General features: G+C 42.7%; 2 protein-coding genes across 4 annotated transcripts in view; one reads left to right on the plus strand and one right to left on the minus strand.

Moving 5' to 3' along the window:
- The window catches only part of camsap3 (calmodulin regulated spectrin-associated protein family, member 3), a 247829-nt gene extending 233887 nt beyond the window's left edge, over nt 1-13942 (plus strand). For 2 of the 3 annotated variants that reach the window (XM_072248341.1, XM_072248342.1), the window contains 3 exons: nt 1907-2022; nt 7779-7897; nt 10565-13942. In XM_072248341.1, coding sequence (XP_072104442.1) covers nt 1907-2022; nt 7779-7897; nt 10565-10861 — 532 coding nt within the window. In that variant the 3' untranslated portion in view covers nt 10862-13942. Of the gene's footprint in view, nt 1-1906; nt 2023-7778; nt 7898-8650; nt 9018-10564 lie in introns of all 3 variants that reach the window. The other variant, XR_011883779.1, reaches the window with a different exon arrangement.
- Nucleotides 13943-14193: 251 nt separating this feature from the next.
- xab2 (XPA binding protein 2) overlaps nt 14194-20447 on the minus strand; it is a 77609-nt gene continuing 71355 nt past the window's right edge. Inside the window, exons 17-19 of the mRNA XM_072248343.1 lie at nt 17420-17546; nt 16304-16407; nt 14194-14508 (exon numbers count right to left, since the gene is read on the minus strand). Of these exons, the coding sequence (XP_072104444.1) occupies nt 14447-14508; nt 16304-16407; nt 17420-17546 (293 nt within the window). The 3' untranslated portion in view covers nt 14194-14446. The remainder of the gene's footprint in view (nt 14509-16303; nt 16408-17419; nt 17547-20447) is intronic.

The raw sequence follows: 20447 nt of genomic DNA on the forward strand, positions 1-20447 counted from the left end.
TCAAGGACCTTCTTCTTCACCCTGCGACCCCCCTCGGACCACCTCGACCGGCCGCCTGGGACCAACAACGGTGGTCGACCAGACGCTCCATACGAGTCCGTCTCTGTCTCCTCGCCGGATGTCCCGCTCGGGGTCCGACCCCGTTAGCGGACTCACAGCACCTCGTCCATCCTCTGTCTCACTCTCCCGCCTTCTGCCCCAAAACCCCGTGCATACAGTCTCTTCAAATACACCAGAACCATAACAACTCTCCCAATTGGTTCATAACATCCTGTTATCAGTAACGTGATTCAACAAACTGCCAGCGCAAGAACTTTCTCAGCGTTTAACATAACAAAGAAGCATTCCCAAGTATAACATAACAAAGAAGCCATTTTAATTAGCCTCCGCAGTAACATAAAAGACGAAACCCCCTTACAAGAGATTAGCTTTATTTGTCACATGTATATTGAGGCGTACAGTGAAATACATCATTTGTGTCAACGACCCACACGGCCCGAGGGTGTGCTGGGGGCGGCCCGCAACTGTCATCATGCTTCCTCCCCCAGTACAGCTCACTAATCTACCCCATACGTCTTTGGAATGTGCGAGGACACCAGAACACTTGGAGAAAACACATGCAGTCCTGGGGAGAACATACAAACCCCTTGTAGACGGCGGCGGGAAATGATAATCTCTTGCGCTGTAAAGCGTTGTGCTGGCCATTACGCTGCCGCACATTAAAGTGAGAGTAATGTAAATGAGGTGTTAGTCAACATGGGCTTGCGTTGTCTATAACGCGTGTGTCAAGTAACTTGTCAAAGTTTAATACGCAGACAATGCTACATGTCTAATACTTACTTTTGCCTCTCTTCTAGTACAGTGCACATCGGATTGAATAGGTATTTCAAAAATGGTAAAAATCCCAGTGTTTACAAGGCATTAAGTAGCTGCTGCTGGTTTAGCGGAAGACAAAGGCCAGACAGGAGCTGCTAAGTGCCCCGTACATGCGAGATTCTTCCATTTGTTCCTGGTTCTACCATATGTTCCCGGTTCTCCCATTTGTTCCTGGTTCTCCCGTTTGTTCCCGATTCTCCCATTTGTTCTGCCAAAGGGTTTCAGCCCTAAACGTCGTCTGTACTCTTTTCCTAGATGCTGCCTGACCTGCTGAGTTCCTCCTGCATTTTGTGTGTGTTGCTCGGATTTCCAGCACCTGCAGATTTTCTCTTATTTGTGACTGCAGAACCTCTTGTGTTTATATCATGTAGTTTAGCCTGCTGTGGGAGTCCCATTTCACCTATCACATGTGAATTTGTTCTGCATAAAATGACGATGTATTTTATGTCCGTAATTGTTGGGCCATTAGTTTGTATTTTTCCCAGGCAAAGTGGGGCACAGTCATGCCATGTGGTCTTAGAAGTTCTGGAATAAACTTCTGGAGGAACTCAGCTGATTAGGCCTAGAAAGACTAAAGAAAGAAAATTTAACTTTGTTTGTCACATGTACATTGAAACACAGAGAGAAATGTGTTGTTTGGCTCAATTATTAACACAGTAGATATGCTGCAGGCAGCTCAGAACTGCTGCTGTGCTTTCAGCACCAATATAATGGGCCAACAACCTTAACTGATGTGTATTCTTTTGGAATTGGGAGGAAACCCACGCGGTCACAAGCAGAATGTACAAACTCCTTACAGACAGCAGCAGGAATTGAACCTGGGTCACGAGAGCTCTCGTCTTTGTTCCCCATGCCGGGGAGATCTGTGTCTCTGGTTTTGTTATGTATGCTACTATTTGTTTTCTTTCTAAATGCGAAGGTTGTGGTGAAATATTGTTGGACCAGCGTCAGGAATTGGGTTCACTGTTGCTGACTGAGTGACTTTCTTCTGTTTCATTAAACGCTAACCTGCTCTGATTCTGTTCCACAGGGCAGACTCCCCCTCAGCACTCCTGTCTCCCAACCGGCTGGGCAGCCACAATGGAGAGAAGGATTGGGAGAATGCCTCGACGGCCTCCTCACCAGCTTCGATTCCGGAATATACAGGTGAGCATGTTTCGAGAGCTTTTTCCAAGGGATACCGAGCCCAGCACAACCAGGGAGGTGGCAGATGAGTTGAATCCTGTCAGGTGTGAGGTGTTACACTTTGGGAGGTCAGTGAAAGGTGTGATTTTACAGCTAATGGTAGAGCTCTGAATAGCAGAGGGATGTTGGGGTCTGGGTCCATTGTACACTGAAAGTGACTGCATCACGGCCTGGTATTGAAATACCAAAGCCCCTGAATGAAAAAGCCTACAAAGGCAGCAAATACAACCCAATTCATCATGAAGAAAGCCCTCCCCACCATTGAGCATATCTACACGGATCACTGTCGCAGGAAAGCAGTATCCATCTTCAAGGACCTGCATCACCCAGGCCATGCTCTCTTCCCGCTACTGCCATCAGGAAGGAGGAACAGAAGCCTCAAGACGTTCAGGAACAGTTATTACCTCTCAACCATCAGGGTCTCGAACCAGAGGGGCTAACTTCACTCGCCCCATCACTGAACTGTTTCGACAACCTATGGACTCACTTTCAAGGACACTTCACCTCAAGTTCCCGATATTTATTGCTTATTTTTTTTCTTCTCTTTTTTTGTGTTTTTTTTTTGCACAATGGTTGTTGTCCCTCCTGTTAGGTGCGGTCTTTCATAGATCCTATCGTGTTTCTTGTATCTACCATGTTTTCCCGCAAGGAAACGGTGACATATATCTACTTTGATAATGAGTTTACTTTGAACTTTGAACTTCAAACCTTTATGCTTCCCAAGCACCTTTACTTTAGAAAGAGCAATGAAACTCACTTCTGTCTCCGACACTCTCAAGTTTCTGACACACTGCTAGTGTCTTCCACAGTGAAGAATGATGCAAAATACTTAGTAGGTTGGTCTATCAATAATACCTCTCCAGTGTCGTTTTCCAGTGGCTGATATCCACTCTCACCTCATTTACTTTTTATGCATCTGAAAAAAAACTTCTTGTATCCACTTTGATATTATCAGCTAGCTTACCTTTTCCCTCTTCGTTTTTTTTTAGTTGCCTTCTGTCGGTTTTTAAAAGCTTCCCAATCCTTTAATTTCCCACTGATTTTTGCTATACTATATGCACTCTCTTTTGCTTGTATGTTGTTTTTGACTTCCCTTGTCAGCCACAGTTGCCTCATCTTCCTTTCATAAAATTTTTGTCTTTGGAACGTATCTATCCTGCACCTTCCAAATTGCTTCCAGAAACTCCAGCCACTGCTTTTATGCTGTTATCCCTCTGAATTCCCTTCCAACCGTCTTTGGTCAGTTCCTCTCTCATGCCTAATTCCTTTTATACCACTGTAATACTGATACACCTGATTTTAGCTTCCCCCTCTCAAAATGCAGGGTAAATTTTATCATTTTACGATCACTGCCGCCTAAGGGTTCCATTACCTTAAACTCCCTATCAAACTGGGTCCATTACATAACACTTTGTCCCAGTGGGCTCAACCAAAACCTGCTCTAAAAATCCATCTTGTAGGCATTCTGCAACTTCTGCCTCTTGGGATCCAGTACCAACCTGGTTTTCCCCAATTTTCCTGTCTATTGAAATCCCCCACGACTATTATAACATCACCCTTTTTGCATGCCTGTATACAGCTCCCATCGGGGTTTCTTTTACCCTTGCAGTTTCTTAACTCTACCCACAGGAATCCTAGATCTTCCGATCATATGTCACCTCTTGCTAAGGATTTGATTTCATTTTTACCTACAGGGCCACTCCACCCCTCTGCCTTCCTACCTGTCCTTTCAATACAATGTGTATCTTTGGATGTTAACTCCCAACTATGATCTTCTTTTAGCCATGACTCAGTGATACCAGCCAATCTCTAACTGCACTACAAGATCACCTTATTCTGTACACGTGTCCATTCAAATTTTACAGCTTCAGTCCTGTTTCCGTCATCCTTTTCGATTGTGCCTCCATGTTACACTTCATCTCATTTAATTGACTGCAATTTTGCCCTGTCATCTGCCTGTTCTTCCTGACAGTCTCATTACACAATGCTTGTATACCAACTGCCCCATCCTCAGCCCTCTCACTACAGTTTCCATCCCCCTGCCAAATTAGTTTAAACCCTTCCCAACTGCTCTAACAAAACTGCCTGCAAGGTTATTGGTGCTCTTCGAGTTCAGGTGTAACCTGTCCTTTTTATACAGGTCATACCTTCCCCAGAAGAGATCCCAATGATCCAGAAATCTGAATCCTTTTTCCCTGCACCAGTTCTTCAGCCACACGTTCATCTTGTCCTTTCCCTCACTGATGCATAGCACAAGCAGCAATCCAGACATTACTACCCTTGAGGTCCTGCTTTTCAGCTTTCTACCTAACTCCCTATATTTTCTCGTCAAGACCTCCTCCCTTTTCCTACCAATCTTGTTGGTATCAATATGTACCATGACTTTTGGCTGCTCACCTTCGCCCTTTAAAATGCTATGGACCCAACCTGAGTCATTCCTGATCCTGGCACCTGGGAGGCAAAATACCATCTGGGTGTCTCTTTCCCGTCCACAGAATCTCCTGTCCGCTCATTTAGTCATAGAATGGCCATCACTACTGCACTCCTCTTTTCCCCACTTCCTTCTGAGCCACAGAGACAGACTCAGTACCAAAGACCTGGTAGATCATTCCCTCCAACAGTATCCAAAGAAGAATACTTAATTTTGAGGGAACGGCCACAGGAACACTCTGCACAAGCTTCCCATTCCCATTCCCTCTCCTGACAGTCGCCCAGGAACCGTCTCCTGCAATGTAAGGGTGACTACCTCCCTGTAGTTCCTGTCTGGAGACTCATGATGAAACAAGTCAGTCAGTATGGTTTCTGTAAGGGGAAATTTTGCCTGATGAACTGTTAGAATTCTTCAAGGAACTAACAAGCAGGGTAGACAAAGGAGAGGTAGTGGATGTCATGTACTTAGATTTTCCCAAGGCATGTGATAAGGTGCCTCACATGAGGCTGCTTGATGAGATAAAATCTTACGGCGTTACAGGCAGGAGGCAGCAAGTGGGAATAAAGGGGGCCTTTTCTGGTTGGCTGCCAGTGACTAGTGGTGTTCCTCAGGAGTCAGTATTGAGACTGCCACTTTCACATTGTCAATGATTTAAATAGTGGAATTGATGGCTTTGTGGCAAAGTTTGTGGATGATACGAAAATAGGTGAAGGGGTAGGTAGTACTGAGAAAGCAATGTGATTACTGCGGGACTTAGACAAATTGGAAGAATGGGCAAAAAAGTGGCAGATGGAATACAGTGATGGAAAATGTATGATAATTAATTTTGGTCAAAGGAACAATAGTGCAGACTGTTATCTAAGTGGGGAGAAAATTCAAACTTCAGAGATGCAGACGGATTTGAGAGTCCTTGTACAAAACTCCCAGAAAGTTGATTCAGATGTTGAGTCTGTGATAAAGAAGGCATATACAATGTTGACATTTATTTCAAGGGAAATAGAATATAAAAACAAGGAGATAATGCTGAAGCTTTATAAGACACTAATCAGGCTGTACTTGGAGTATTGTCAACAGTTTTGGGCCCCATATCTCAGAAAGGATGTGTCGTCATTGGAGGGTCCAGAGGAGGTTCGCGAGGATGATTTCGGGAATGAAGTGATTAACGTATGAGGAGCGTTTGGCAGCTTTGGGCCTGTACTCGCTGGGATTTAGAAGAATGCGGAGGGATCATTGAAACCTACTGATTGTTGAAAGGACTTGATAAGGTGGATGTGGAGAGGATGTTTCCTATGGTGGGAGTATCCAGAACTAGAGGGCACAGCCTCAAAATTGAGGGGCAACTTTTAGAACAAAAATAAGGAGGAATTTCTGTTTTAGCCAAAGAGTGGTCAATCTGTGGAGTGCTTTGCCACAGGCTGCGGTGGAGGCCAAGTCTGTGGGTGTACTCAAAGTGGAAGTTGATAGATTCCTGATTGGTCGGGGCAACAAGGGATAAGGTGAGAGGGCAGGGGTTGAATGGGAACGGGGATCAGCCGTGATAAAGTGGCGGAGCAGACTCGATGGGTTGAATGGCCTAATTCTGATGTTTTATGGTCTTTTCTATGATCTCATTCCCCCATAAAAGCTGAAGGTCATCGAGCTGCAGCTCTAGCTAAGCGCCTCTAATGTAAAACATTTTCATCTTTGAACATAGAATGTAGAACAGTACAACACTGGAAAGGCTCATCAGTGCAGTGCACTTCCTCTATAGCCATTGCATTGTATCAGAGATCAACTGCATTCACCATATGCATCTGTGTGTATTAGAAATTTGCTGTTGGTCAGGGCACGACATGCAACAAAAAAAAGAATTATATAAAAAGACATTAGCGGTTAGAAGTACAGATGTGGAAATACAAAAATCCCGGCACGTATTTACAATATAAACAACATTGTCAAAAGTGGTTTAAAGTGCAGCACAGTGACTGAGGTATTAGAGGGGGTGGGGAGTGCCCACCTAAAATGGTTGATCAGATTAACTGCCTTGGGGAAGAAACTTTTAAATTGATATGAAGTTTTGTTTTATTAGCCCTATACCACTGTCCAGAAAGGGGCTTTTTGAAAAGGGCATTTGCTGGGTGAATAACGATTTTTCCTACCCACTTCTTTGACCTGGACACATACTGATACCAAACATGCATTTAATTTGCTCGTGTTGCAGTGTTAAGATCATTTTTAGAACAGAATGCCTATTATCGGTTTCTCTGTTTCGAATAGGCTGCTTCTGGAAGGCTTATAGTATTGAATGATTCCTAGTTCCACTGAATTTAAAGAAAATAAGAATTAAGATCAAAATAATCCATCCAATAATCTTTTTGATCCCCTACCATTAGGCAGAAGGTACTGTAGCATTTGAACAAGGAATGTTAGGTTGGGAACCAACTTCTTCACCCTTGTACTGAACTCCCTGCCGCTAACCAGGTCTCATCACATACCAAGCGCCAGTAGTGTTATACTGTTTACTTTTTAACTTGTGTTGTAAATGCACCATATTATTTGTTAATTTATTTGTGGTTATATTATCTTCTGTTATGTGTGAGTTATGTACTATGTTGTATGTCTTGGTGTGGAGGAACATTTTTCCATTTAGCAGTATATAAGGTTGAAATACAATGAACTCGAATTTGAGAATCAGGTTTAATGTAACTGGCATGTTGTAAAATTTGTTTTGCAGCAGCAGTACAGTTCAATACACAAAATACTATGGTAAGAAATATATATAGAATTAAATTAAATAAATAGTGCAACAAGAGAACAAAACTAGTGAGGCAGTGTTCATAGGTTGGTATATTCTGGGCAGATCAGGACCAGTGCATTTTGTCCCAAATACACGGCTCCCTTAATTAGCAAAGTTTTATGGAAAGCCTGAATGCTTGAAACTGCAGTGAGCAAAACAGTTCTGAAATGTCTTACTGCTTATTTCTCACCAATTATCAGTGACAAATTTCATTGCTTTTTGAACACAAACACACACAATTGACGCTATCTAAAAACTCTTTGCACTAGACGTGGTGTCGTGTCCAATAGCCACACAAATGCATGTGACTCGTACTAGTTAGAAACTGTTCAGCAACAGTCTCCCGTCCTAATTAAGCGACATAGTGTCCCAAATAAACAAGGGGAATCCTGGCTACCTTCAGGCTCCTGTACATCCACCCTGGAGGTAGAATTGCGAAGAGGCATGTCCTGGGTATGAAGTATACAGCTGAAATAATTTAACCTAAGTAAATTATTGTTCCATTCACAGGTCCGAAACTCTACAAGGAACCCAGTGCCAAGTCCAATAAGTATATAATACAGAATGCAATTACTCGCTGCTGCCTGGCAGGGAAGGTGAATGAGCCCCAAAAGAATAAGATATTGGAGGTGAGATTGATTGTCCATTGATCTTCCCGCTGGTAATGTTGCGCTACCTAATCAGGGATGGATAATAACTGGTTTTGAACCCAGTGAGTGACTGCAGCCTGGAGAGTCCTTCGACACAATGTGGTAAATATAGTAATTTTTCACACTGAACCAAATAAATACTTAAAAAAGATATTCCAATAATGTGGTGGATATGGATGAGGCGTTAATAAGATGGGTCTGTCAAGGAACCAGCACTGGGGCCACCTGTGTTTCCTCTATCCTGTGAACTGATGGAAAATGTCCAAAGCTATTTTCTGCAACAGGTTGGGATGGATTAAAATCAGAGTCACAGAGTACTACAGCACAGAAACAGGCCCTTCTGCCCAACTACTGCACCTGTACCCAGACCTTCCCATCCAAGCTTCTCTTAAATTGAACTCAGTTTTGCCAATTCCACTGGCAACTCATTCTGAACTTACACCAGCCTGTGAGTGAAGAAGTTTCCCTTCAGTTTCCCCTTAAATGTTTTGCCTTTCACTCTAAAACCATGGCTTCTAGTTCTAATCTCACCCAACCTGAGGAGAAAAAACCTGCAGGCACTTGCCCTATGTATATCCCTCATAATGTTGTACTCCTCTATAAGATCTCCCCTCATTCTCTTGTGGTCCCATGAATAACCTTATCCCTTCCCTACAACTCGGGTCTTGGAGTCCCAGCAACACCTTTGTAAATTTTCTATGCACTCTTTCAATCTTGATATCTTTCCTGTAGGTAGTTGACTAGAACGTCACATAATACTACAAATTCGGCCTCAACAACATCTTAAACAACTTCAAAATAGCATCCCAACTCCCGTACTCAATACTTTGAGTTTTGAAGGCCAATCTGTCAAAAGCTGTCTTTAGGATCCTGTCTACCTGTGGACGCCACCTGTGTCACATCTGCCCCGTGAACTAATGGGAAAAGTGCAGAAATGATTGCTGCAACTGATTAGGATGGATTCCCAGTGGACACAAGGTGGAGAAAGAGAAATAAGAACAAGATCAAAGAAATGGGCTTGCTTCTGCATCTGACTGAAGTGCATGAACTGCACGTTAATAACCACAGTAAAGTTAACCAGAAGCAATGATGTCAGAGAGTAAGTGTTGCATTTATACCTGCCTCAACTATTTCCTCGGGCAGCTCATTCCAGGTACTCGTTACCCTCTGTGTAAAATTGCTTCTCGGCTCTCTTAAATCCCTTCCCTCTTATCTTGTATCTATGCCATCCAGTCAAAGAAAATATTGGCTTTATTTGTCACATGCACATCAAAACATACATCATCCTGCATTGTTAATGGCAAAAATGTCACCATGCTTCTGATGTCAACATGCCTTGCCCACAATTCACTAACACTGAACTGTATGTCTTTGAAATGTGCAAAGAAATCAGAGCACGTGGTCATGGAGAGAACATTCAAGTTCCTTACCGACAGTGGTGGAACTGAATGCCAATAGGTGACTGCTGATTCTGAATAGTGTTATGCTAACTGCTGTGATACTAGCTGCCGGGGCAGTTATGGACTCACCAACCCTGGGGAAAAGACTACATAACCATCCACCTTGTCCATACTTGATGAGATTTTGTAAACTTCCATGAGGTAATCAATCTCTCATTCAACTGTGTTCCAAGGAATAAAGATCCCTCTCTATAACTCAGGCCCTCTGGTCCAGGCAACAATCCTCGTCAATCTCTTCTGCACCACCTCCTGCTTGACATTGTCTTCCCTATAACACGATGATCAAAACTGTAGACAAAGGAAGTATTAGAATAGCGCAGACACAAACATGTGCATAGGAGTACTGGCAAATGATAAACAACACAGATGCTGGAAATCCAGAGCAACATACTGGAGGAATGCGCAGGTAGGGCAGCATCTATGGAGGGGAGTGAATAGTAGATGTTTGGAGCTGAGACCCTTCATCGGGACTGGAAAGAAAGGAGAGAGCCCAGTGCAGAGTTCCTCCAACATTCTGTGTGTGTATTGCTCAGCATTTCCAGCATCTGCAGAATCTCTCATGTTTATGATTTGTGAAGTCTCTAAGAACCATAAGACATAGGAGTAGATTGAGACTGCTCTGGCGTTTGATCAGGGCTGATCTATTATCTCTCTCAATCCCATTCTCCTGCCTTCTGTCTGTAAGCTTTGACACCCTTACTCATCAAGAAACTAATAACTTCCACCTTAAATATACTCAATGACTTGACCTTCACAGCCGTCTGCAACACTTAATTCCACAGATTCACCACTCTCTGCCTGAAGAAATTCCTCCTTGTCTACTCTGAAGAAGTTTAAATCTTCTGTTTGACTGATAGGTACTGTTGTATTGGGGATTACTTTTTAAAAGAGTTTCTGTTTGTACATTCTTCTAGCCAATCTTTATCTTTCTCCTGCTGTTGCTGCAAAGGTTGCCAATTTATCTTACAACATGCATGTGACTTTGAATAGAACACCATGTTTACAGAACATTTGAGTATCTGTCCTTTTGGAGGTAGTGCAGGAAGATGCAACAAGATCCAAAGCATTAGTTTGATGTATGTGTATTAAGACATTAGACTCGAAGTGATGAGTTGCCCGTCTTGGATCCAGTTAATTACATGGAAGTTGAAAGTTTTGTCATCTACCACCTTTTGTTTCTTGACAGGAAATTGAGAAAAGCAAGTCTAATCACTATCTGATCCTGTTCCGTGACAACAGTTGTCAGTTCCGGGCTGTGTACACGTTTCCCCCAGAGTCCGAGGAGATGCATCGAGTGGCCGGAGTTGGACCCAAGGTCATCACTAAAAACATGATCGAAGGGATCTACAAATACAATTCTGACCGGAAGCAATTCACCCAGATCCCCAGCAAGACCCTGTCTGCCAGTGTTGACGCAGTCACTATCCAAGGGCACCTGTGGCAGTCCAAGAGGCTGGGTACCCCCAAAAAGCCACCCAAGTGATGGACTCCTCCCCTCCCCATCCCCTCTCCTGTACAGACGGACAAGTCAAAACTTTTAGGTCTTAATTTGCCAACCACCCATTTGCTTTCTCTTCCTAACCCCTCCCCACCCTTTTCTACTATTTCTCATGGATCGTTAAGCTATTCCTGGCCATTTCTGCATGTCGTTTCCATTCAACTGACAGCATCCAAACAAGCGAATCGATGTTTCTATCACGTGGATTGAAAGGGGTTACAAGTATGACATCGTGGCACCTGTAGAGATTGTCCAAAGGATTCACAAAGCGATGGAGGTGGGAGCACTAGAGGATATTATCCAAAACCTATAAGCACTAACAGATTTGTTAAGAAATTTAAAAAGGTCAAAATATCTTTTTAAAACAATCTAGATGTATAATTTTTTTTTCGAAACTTGATTCCTGATGATTACTACTGACGACTGAAATAATGTCTGTGTATATATTAGAGCTATTTAAATGATTTAGCTGTTTGTATAGATGAAATATTTAAGGTTCTGCTTATTGGAAAGAATGGTTTGGGTGTTTTGCAAGTTACTGTACATAACTTGTTGCAGTATTTGTTGTATAAAACAAAGTGCTGTTGAGGTTTTATTATTTCAGATAGTCAATGAAACCATTCCTACTTGCCTGCTTTGTTGGAAGAATGAACTAAGTATCTTTAATTGCTAGCTTGAGAAGCTGTATATCCTCAGAACTAAATGTATCTCAGCAGATACTGGTAAATGTCAGGGTAGCCCCATGGTTGAACTTCACGCTCAAGCTGTGCACATTTTGGTTGCATCAGTGCTTGAATTTGTCCAGGATTGAGCAGGGCTATGTCTAAGCTTTCACTTTGGTTGGGTTGAGTTTCCTGATGGCAAACAAAATCTTAGATCTTCAGTTTGCATTGAGTTAGTGTAAAACATTGCAGGTCGCAGCCTACTGTGGAGTTTGAGTTGATGAAACCAGGTCAAGTGGAAGCCAGTGGATTCAGATCCTGGGAAGCTACCCTTTGTGAACTCCTTCTTCTGATTTTCTTAAGACGTCTTCAGGGTCATTCAATTGCTCCGATGTCATCTCTGTTGCTTTTCTGTCTGAGAAAGGGTGTGTGAATGAGCTGACAATGTCGCTTTCCAGTGGATTGACTCAGTTGAAATCCAGCCTGGCTGCGGTCTGGAAATGAAGCTGATTTCCAGGTAACTAGGCCAACATTGCACCTGAACCATGTGGAAATCTCTGTAGAACAGGTAGAGTATTCCACTTCAAAGGCTCCGGTCTGCATCAGCACAACATCCAGTCCGGAATGAGTCAGACTATGGACCCCACTCCATTGCAACATAGTTTAATTAACATTGTGGTGGCCTGCAACAGTTCTATTGACTTTCAGAACACCAGTGTAGAAAACCATATCTACAATTTTTTAAAAAATGTTATTTATTTCTTTATAATTTTGTTAAACTTGGTTCTCTTCCTTGTGAACATGTGTGTAGAGATTAGGGAAATGTGTTCCAGTTTCTCTCAGTCTAGCACATGAAGCAGGTCATCTGTGCTGCCTTGGTCATTCCCACGTCACTGAATACAGTTTGCAAGTGAACTTGTTTGGGATTTTTTTTTTAATATAAATACCACCAGTATCCCTCAGTTTTCCACCTGCCCACTCCCCCACCAAATTAAAAATAACTTGTGCTATTCTATCATTTTTTATTAAAACCTTGCCAAAACTTGTCAATCCTGCCCATTCCAGAGTGGTATGAGGCTAGCAGGAAAGCCGCTTGGATGGAATTTGTGACCTCCTGGAGTTTTTTCATTGTCTTCCTGTACCCCCCCACCCCCCACATCAAGCTTCCTGTAATCTGTCATATGAACCTGCCAGCTTCCAGTCCTCATACCCATTTGGTTGGAGTACATGTCGAGGATGCATGCGCTCAGTGGCCTGATGTGTGAATGGGATGGTCAGACCAAGGGGAATTGAGGGTAAACAGACCAAAAGGGAGGAGTGATTTTGTACACCAGTGTTTATGAGAATCATGAATTCTTGAACTAATTATGCACTTTTTTATTTAATGTAAAGTTCTGGCACAATTTTCTTAAAACCATGAACTGGAACTCTGTAAACAGCATCTAGCTTTGTTGGAATTACTTCACATCTGCAACCAAATATTTGGATTTTAGTTCTACTTTGTAACATTCCATTGGACAGAAAGATTGTGTATTTTTTTTAAAAGAGGTCCTGTGTGGTTAACCATATGTATTCACCATTCTCCTTGAGGTAGCAGTTAAGTGAATTACTGAATTGTTGAGTGTTTCTGCTGAAAAGCATCTGGGCCTCGAGTGAGATACTGTCAACAATCTTGTCTGTGTCACTGCTTGGCTTACCAGCTGCCAAGAATAGTTGCCCTGTGTGTGTGTTGGTTACAGGACAGAATAGAATCAAGGGATCTGAACAAACATGGGAGCTTTAACTGCAGAATGTTAAACTTGACACCATTTTTAGAGATTAGTAAATTCATTCCTCATCCCACTCACCACCCCCCCCACCCACACACTTTTTCCAGTTTTTAGTATTTGCCTTGTCTACTGCCATTCTTTCATGTGGATTGAGTACAAACCCCAGCCAGAGAGGATTGATGATTTGCTGCAAGATGTGTTGATAATGGACCAGAGAATTTGGGTTTGTAGAGCTCCTAATAAACTGTGCCCATTAGGCAGGTGGAAAACAATGTTTGCATAGAATTTGCTGGCAATGCCTGTTTTTCAGATATTTTTAATCAAGCAGATTAGCAACAGGCAATACTGGAAATAGCTTAAGCAGTACTCTAGTCATCCAATGAGGTGTTAATGAGCCTCTCTGGGGAGACATGAAGTGAATGATCCATAGATAAGCCTGGACTGAAAGTTGATTTGGCCCTGTATCAAATAAGGGTCCAAGTTTAAAATTGTAACATTACATTTGGTAGCACATTTGCGCTCCAGATTTAGGTGGGTTCTGGTGTATGTGTCTACAGTTGTGGGACTTGGGATCTGTATTACGCGAAGGAATAACATGACAAAAACCTGGAAATTTAATAAACAATTTACACAAATGTGATTTGTCCTGGCTTGCATTCTGTTCTAATTCAGACTGACTTAAAGGTAGGTTCCATATATTTTCTCAACGCTAATCATCTCCGGTGAGACTGCAGATTATTCTCCATTGTAAACTAGTCGTCCACTTTTGGCAGTACTGATACATAGGCAAAAGTAAACGCACAGAGAAGGAAGTACAAAGTTGGTGGTTGGTCACAGTCATTACTTTGGTAACCTATACGAAGCAGAAAACATTGCTTACAGGCTGTTACACAGTTTGAAGATTTTAACTTTATTTAAATCACTACAAATCCTACGGTAGGCACACAGTTCAACAGAAGTGAAGTCAGTACCTAGTAATTCAAGGCAAGGTAATTGGAACGCACATTATTAAAGCAGCAAGTCTTTGCAGTAGTTCAGCCCAGAACCTTAAATAATACAGGGCAATGGCAGCTTCTGTTGAAATACACCCTATCCAGCTCGGAGATGGACCAAGTAAGCACTCTGCAAGGAGTCAGGGCTCAGTCATCCTTCAGACCCCCAAACACTGCGGTGGGGACCACCTTCTGTTCGAGTGGTACCTCTGAAATAGAGAAACAAAGCATTGAGTTAATTATTGAGAGTGTAACAATTTCAGTTTACAGTAGAAGAACACGTTCATTGAGGACAACCTGTTCACGCCAACCATGTCTATCCAAACAAGTCCTACTTGGCTGTGTTTGGCCCAAATCCCACCTTATATGAACATATACTTATTCAAGGTGTCTTAAACTTCACCCATGTTGGAAAACTGCCTCTAGCATTTGCTTGTTCCATATACTAACTGGCCTCTGTGTGGAAAATGTTACTCCTCAGATTCCAGAAAACAAATCAATGACAGAGAAACCTGTCTGGGAAAGCATTTAAAGTTACACCGGGGTGGGGGGGCGTTCCACTCTCTTGACCTTGAAGTTTAGGTTCCCGTTACATATTTTACCTCTCATCCTTACCTATGACAGTTGGTTCTAGTCTCACCCAAGCTCCATGGAAAAAGCCTGCTTGTGTTTACCTTATCTAGTCCCCTCAAATTTTTATATGTCTAGCAAACTTCCACTTATTCTCCTACACTTAACTGAGTGAAAAGCACCCCCCCCCCCCCAACATGTTCTGTTTCACCTTTCACTCTTGCCCTATGACCTCTGGTTCTAGTCTTACTCAACTTCAGTGAAAACTTGTGTACGGTGCTCCCGCCACAGCCTCCTCTACATTCGTGAGACCCGTTTGCAAATTGAGGGACCACTTCATTGAACACCCATGGCTCCATCTGCCAAAAGTGGAACTTCCTGGTGATCAAGCATTTTAATTCCACTTCCCATTCTGGCATTCAGTGCATGGCCTGCTCGTGCCAAGATGAGGCCAGCCTCAGGGTGGAGGAGCAATACCTTATATTCCATCTGGGTAGCCTCCAACCTGATACCATGAATACCGATTTCCCCTCCCTCCCCGCTCTTCTATTCCCCAGTCTGCCCTTTTACCTCTTCACACCTGCCTATCATTTCCCCAAGTTCCCACCTCCTTCCCATTCTCCTCTTGGATTGCTTCTCAGCCATTGACCTTTCCCACACACCTGGCTTCACATTTCACCTAACTAGCCTCCTCCCTTCTCTGTCTTGAAGAAAGGCCTCGGCCCAAAACATCAACTGCAATTCATTTTCATAGATACTGCCTGACCTGCTGCGTTCCTCCAGCATTTTGTGTGTGTTGCTTCAGCGGAAAGAGCCTGTTTGCATTTATTCTTTCTATACCCCCAATTCTGTATACATCTATCAAATCTCCCCTCATTCTCCTACACTCCAGGGAATAAAAACCTAATGTAAACCTTTCCCTATAACTCAGGTCTTAATTCTAGGCAACCTTTGTAAATTTTCTCTGTACTTTTTTCCATACATAGGTGATCAGAACTGTACACAACACTCCAAACTGGGCTTCACCAACATCTTACACAACTTCAACATAACATCCCAATTCCTGTACTCAGTACAGTGATTAATGAAGGCTCACTTTATGTTCTTACCACTTAAGAAATTATGGATCTGCATTCCAAAATTATTATTATACATTAATCCAGCTCTCCACAACAGAAACCCCCGGTACCTTAATGCATCCATTGGGCTGTGGTCTTTACTGACATCTTAAAGATGTGAGAATAAGCAGGAATGGAGATAATTTAGGGAACATGCCAGAAGGTAAAAGCAAGATGTTGAAGGAATGAGGGATGGGGACAGTGAAGGCAGTCAGAGACTTCCAAGGCAAAAGGGTTTAGGAGGTTCATGAAGTTTTCATGTCAGAAGTGCAGCCAACATACTCCCTCCTGATTAAAGTCTGCAAATTCCACATACCATCAGGTTCTTCTTCACCGTCGTCGTCATCGTCATCAATGTCAATCTCATCTGGATTAGCCTGCTTTGTAAGCTCTGCAAGTTCATCACGAGACGCATCACTCCTACAGATGAGATGAGAAAGCATATTAATCTCTTTTATCTTTAGAATATTTCCTCCAAACACTTGCAGCGACTTTTTTTTTGCAGTAAAGGTAACAAGGTTATGCTTCACAAATTTATTCACAGAAACATCCAAGTGTGGTGTAGGTTTTCTGTTCGGGAGAAACTCTGCGGCCATCGTGTGAAGTCCTCTGGAAGTGCACACAAGAAAGCCACCTATGTACAAGTAGAACAATCTGTCCCACCTGCTGCTGGATTGGCATATTTTCCAGACTCATTACCAACTTTGAATTCACTATATTAAAATATATTACAAAGTGATATTTAACCCAATACCTTTCAAATTATTGAGGCAACTGGGACTCAGATGGGTAAATGGGATCATGCCAAACAGTACCTGGTGAGCCAGGTGCTGAATTTCCAGGATTTCAGATTAGTTGGACAGTGGATTATTTAAATTTTACTGTCCTGAGGACTTCAGCCACTCAATCTCAGCCCAGTTCATTCAGGCTGCACTGGATTCAAACTGCACTTGGCATTAAGAAGAACCAACTCAAGCATAAACCTTAACTGTTTTGGAAGAATCAGCAGGTAAGGCAGAAATGAAAGGGGCAGGGAGGGGAGAAATGGTCAAGAGAAGGGTTAAAGTTTGTTGCATGTATATCGAAACATATAGTGAAATGCAATATTTGAATCAAATCAGCTAGGATTGCACAGGGTAGTCTACAAGAATTGGCACACTTCCGGCGCCAACAAAGCATACATACAACTTACTAACCTTAACCCATACGCGTTTGGAATTTGGGAAGAAAGTGGAGCCCTGGTCAAGAACAGAACTGACAAACTTATTAAAGACAGTGGCAGGAATTGAACCCCAATCTTACAGCTGGTGCTGTAAACATTGTGCGAACCGCTATGGTGTAGTGTCATCACACCACGGCTTGAAGGGAGAGGGCTGTTGGTCAACGCAGGAGAAGGATGTTAATTAGGATTCTGTCCCAACTCTCAGTGTACCTGACAAACAGAATTTTGTCCTTGGGTTTTGGTCGTTCCCTTTCAGCCTCCTCAGCTATCTGTTGCGCCTTCTGCTCCAGTAACTTCATGTCATCCATTCCGCTCTGCCCTGGAGCCAGATCAGACACTGCAAAACAGAAGATATGCAGTCAAGTTCACTACCTCACTCTGGATTACCACAGGGGACTGGGTTTATTAAGTTTCCATAAGACATAGGTGCAGAATTAGGCTATTCAGACCAATGGTGAGCCTGCTCCACCATTCAATCAAGATTGATTTATAATCAGAATCACCTTATTGCCAGTATTTGAAACACACCAGGAGTTCACTGGTTCAATGCCAAGCATAAACCACAGGACAATACCATAATGGACAACACAATAGCAACCAACAATTTACAAAACGATAGTGCAAACTATTACTGCAAATGTCAATAACCAAACTTAAATAAATGTGAACATATGAACAGACTAAATAATTATTAACAGAACAAGGAGACCAGGAAAGACCATTCAACAGATGTTGTGTAGGGACAATTCAGACATTACACCTGAGTGAGTTTTGTTGAGAAGCTGGATAGCTGGAGGAAAGAAGCTCCAGAGATGATGTGTGGTCTGATGGTGATGAACATGTATCTCCCTGATGGCAATTTGGTGAATAGGTGACTGCCAGGGCAAGTGGGGTCAGCAGTAATTTTCCCAGCTCCTTTCTTCACTCTGGTGGTGAACAGGAATTTTAATGTTGGCAGCTGACAGCCAATGATCTTCTCTGCTGAGCCGACTTGGACTTGGACAAGGGAGAGGCAGCGGAAAATGAAATGGTCACAACAATCTCAATGATGGCTGAGTAGAATTCACCAGAATATGCCCTGAGATGTTTAAGCTTCCCAAGCTGTTCCTGGGTGTCCTATGTTGTGAAATGTGTTGCTTTGTGGCAGCAATACGTTGCCATAAAATTATATAAACTGTAACTAAAGAGGGGGAAAAATACTGAGGTGGTGTTCATTGGCCACTCAGAAATCTGATAGCAGAGGGGAAGAAGCTGTTCCTGTATCGTTGACTGTCTTCAGGCTCCCATACTCCCTTTCTTGATGGTAGCAATAAGAAGAGGGCATGTCCTGGGTGATGGGGGTCTTTAATAATGGATGCAGTCTTTTTAAGGCATCACCTTTTGAAGGTGTCCTGGATGTTGGGGAGGCTAGTGCCCATGGTGTTGTTGACCGTGTTTAGAACTTTTTGCAGCTTTTTCCAATCCAGTGCACACCAAACAGTGATGCAATGAGTTAGAATGCTCTTCATGGTACCAAACTCCTCAAACTCCAAATGAAATACAACCACTGTGGTGCCTTCTTTGTAATTGCATCAATATGTTGGGCTCAGGATAGATCCTCAGAGATGCTGACACCCAGGAGCTTGAAACTGCTCACCTTTTCCACTGCTGATCCCTCGATGAGGACTGCTATTTCCCCTTCCTGAAGTCCACAATCAATTATTTGGTCTTAATGACGTTGAGTACAAGGTTGTTTCTGCAACACCACTCAACCAGCTGATCAAATAGCATGATCAGGCATATTAATGTATGGCTGAGACACTGATGTAGGGGGCAGGGCTCATTGGGGGAGGTATGGCCTGTACAAAAAGGATGGGTTACACCCAAACCCAAAGGGGTCCAATATCCTAGCAGGCAGGTTTAATAGCGCTGTTAGGGAGGGTTTAAACTAATTTGGCCGGAGTGATAGGGCTGAGGAAGGGGCAAACAAATAAATCAAAGATAGCGTGCAACAGAGGTGATAGAAAGGACAAGCAGGAGATGAGGCATAATCACAGCCAGTGGGATGAGCTACAGGGCAACAGAGGCATGATGCAGTTAAAACAGAAAGCAACAAATACTGGACTGAAAATGTTATATTTGAATGCACGCAGCACAAGAGAGAAAATGGACCATCTTGAAATTCAGCTACAGATTGACAAGTATGATGTTGTGGCCATCTCTGAAACTTGGCTAAAGGATGCCTGCCATTGAGAGCTGAACGTCCAAGGATATACGGTGATTCGGAAAGATAGGTTAGTAGGCAGAGTCGGTGGTGTGGCCCTACATAGATGAAATAATATTAAATCATTAGAAAGGGATGACATAGGATTGGAAGGTGTAGAGTCTCTATGGGTTGAGTTAAGAAATGGCAAGGGTAAAAGGACCCTAATGGCAGTTGTCTACAGGCCTCCAAACAGCAGCCGGGATGTGAATTACAAATTACAGCAGGAGGTAGAAAAGGCCTGTCAGAAGGGCAAAGTCATGATAATTGTTAGGGATTTTAATACGAAATTGGATCGGGGAAAACCAAGGGATCGGCTGTGCTGGATTGGGTGTTGTGCAATGATCCGGAGAGCTTAAGGTTAAGGAATCTTTGGGGAACAGTGATCATAATATGATTGAGTTCACTTTGAAATTTGAGAAGGAATTTTAAATTCCTTTGTGTCAGTATTTCAGTGGAATAAAGGAAATTACAATGACATGAGAGGGGAACTGGCCAAGATTGACTGGAAAGAGACACTAGCAGGAAGGGCAGCAAAGCAGCAATGGCTGGAGTTTCTGCAAAAAATGAGGCAAGTGCAAGATAGATATATTCCAAATAAGAAGAAATTTTCAAATGGAAGAAAGACACTATTGTGCTGACAAGTGAAGCCAGAGCCAAAGTAAAAGCAAAAGAGAGGGCATACAAGGAAGCCAAAGCTAGTGGGAAGATAGAGGATTGGGAAGCTTTTAAAAACTTTCAGAAGGAAACTAAGAAGGTCACTAGGAAGGAAAAGATGAATTAAGAAAGGAAGCTGCCGACTATTATCAAAGAAAATACTAAAAGCTTTTTTAAGTATATAAAGGGTAAAAGAGGGTAGATATAAGACCAATAAAGAATGATTCTGGAAGAAGGGTGGGAGGCAACAGAAAGGAAACTATAGACCTGTTAGCCTGACATCAGTGGTTGGGAAGTCGTTGGAATTGATTGTTAGGGATGAGATTAGAAAGTACCTGG

Source organism: Mobula birostris, chromosome 32, assembly GCF_030028105.1.
Source record: "Mobula birostris isolate sMobBir1 chromosome 32, sMobBir1.hap1, whole genome shotgun sequence".
NCBI lineage: Eukaryota > Metazoa > Chordata > Chondrichthyes > Myliobatiformes > Myliobatidae > Mobula > Mobula birostris.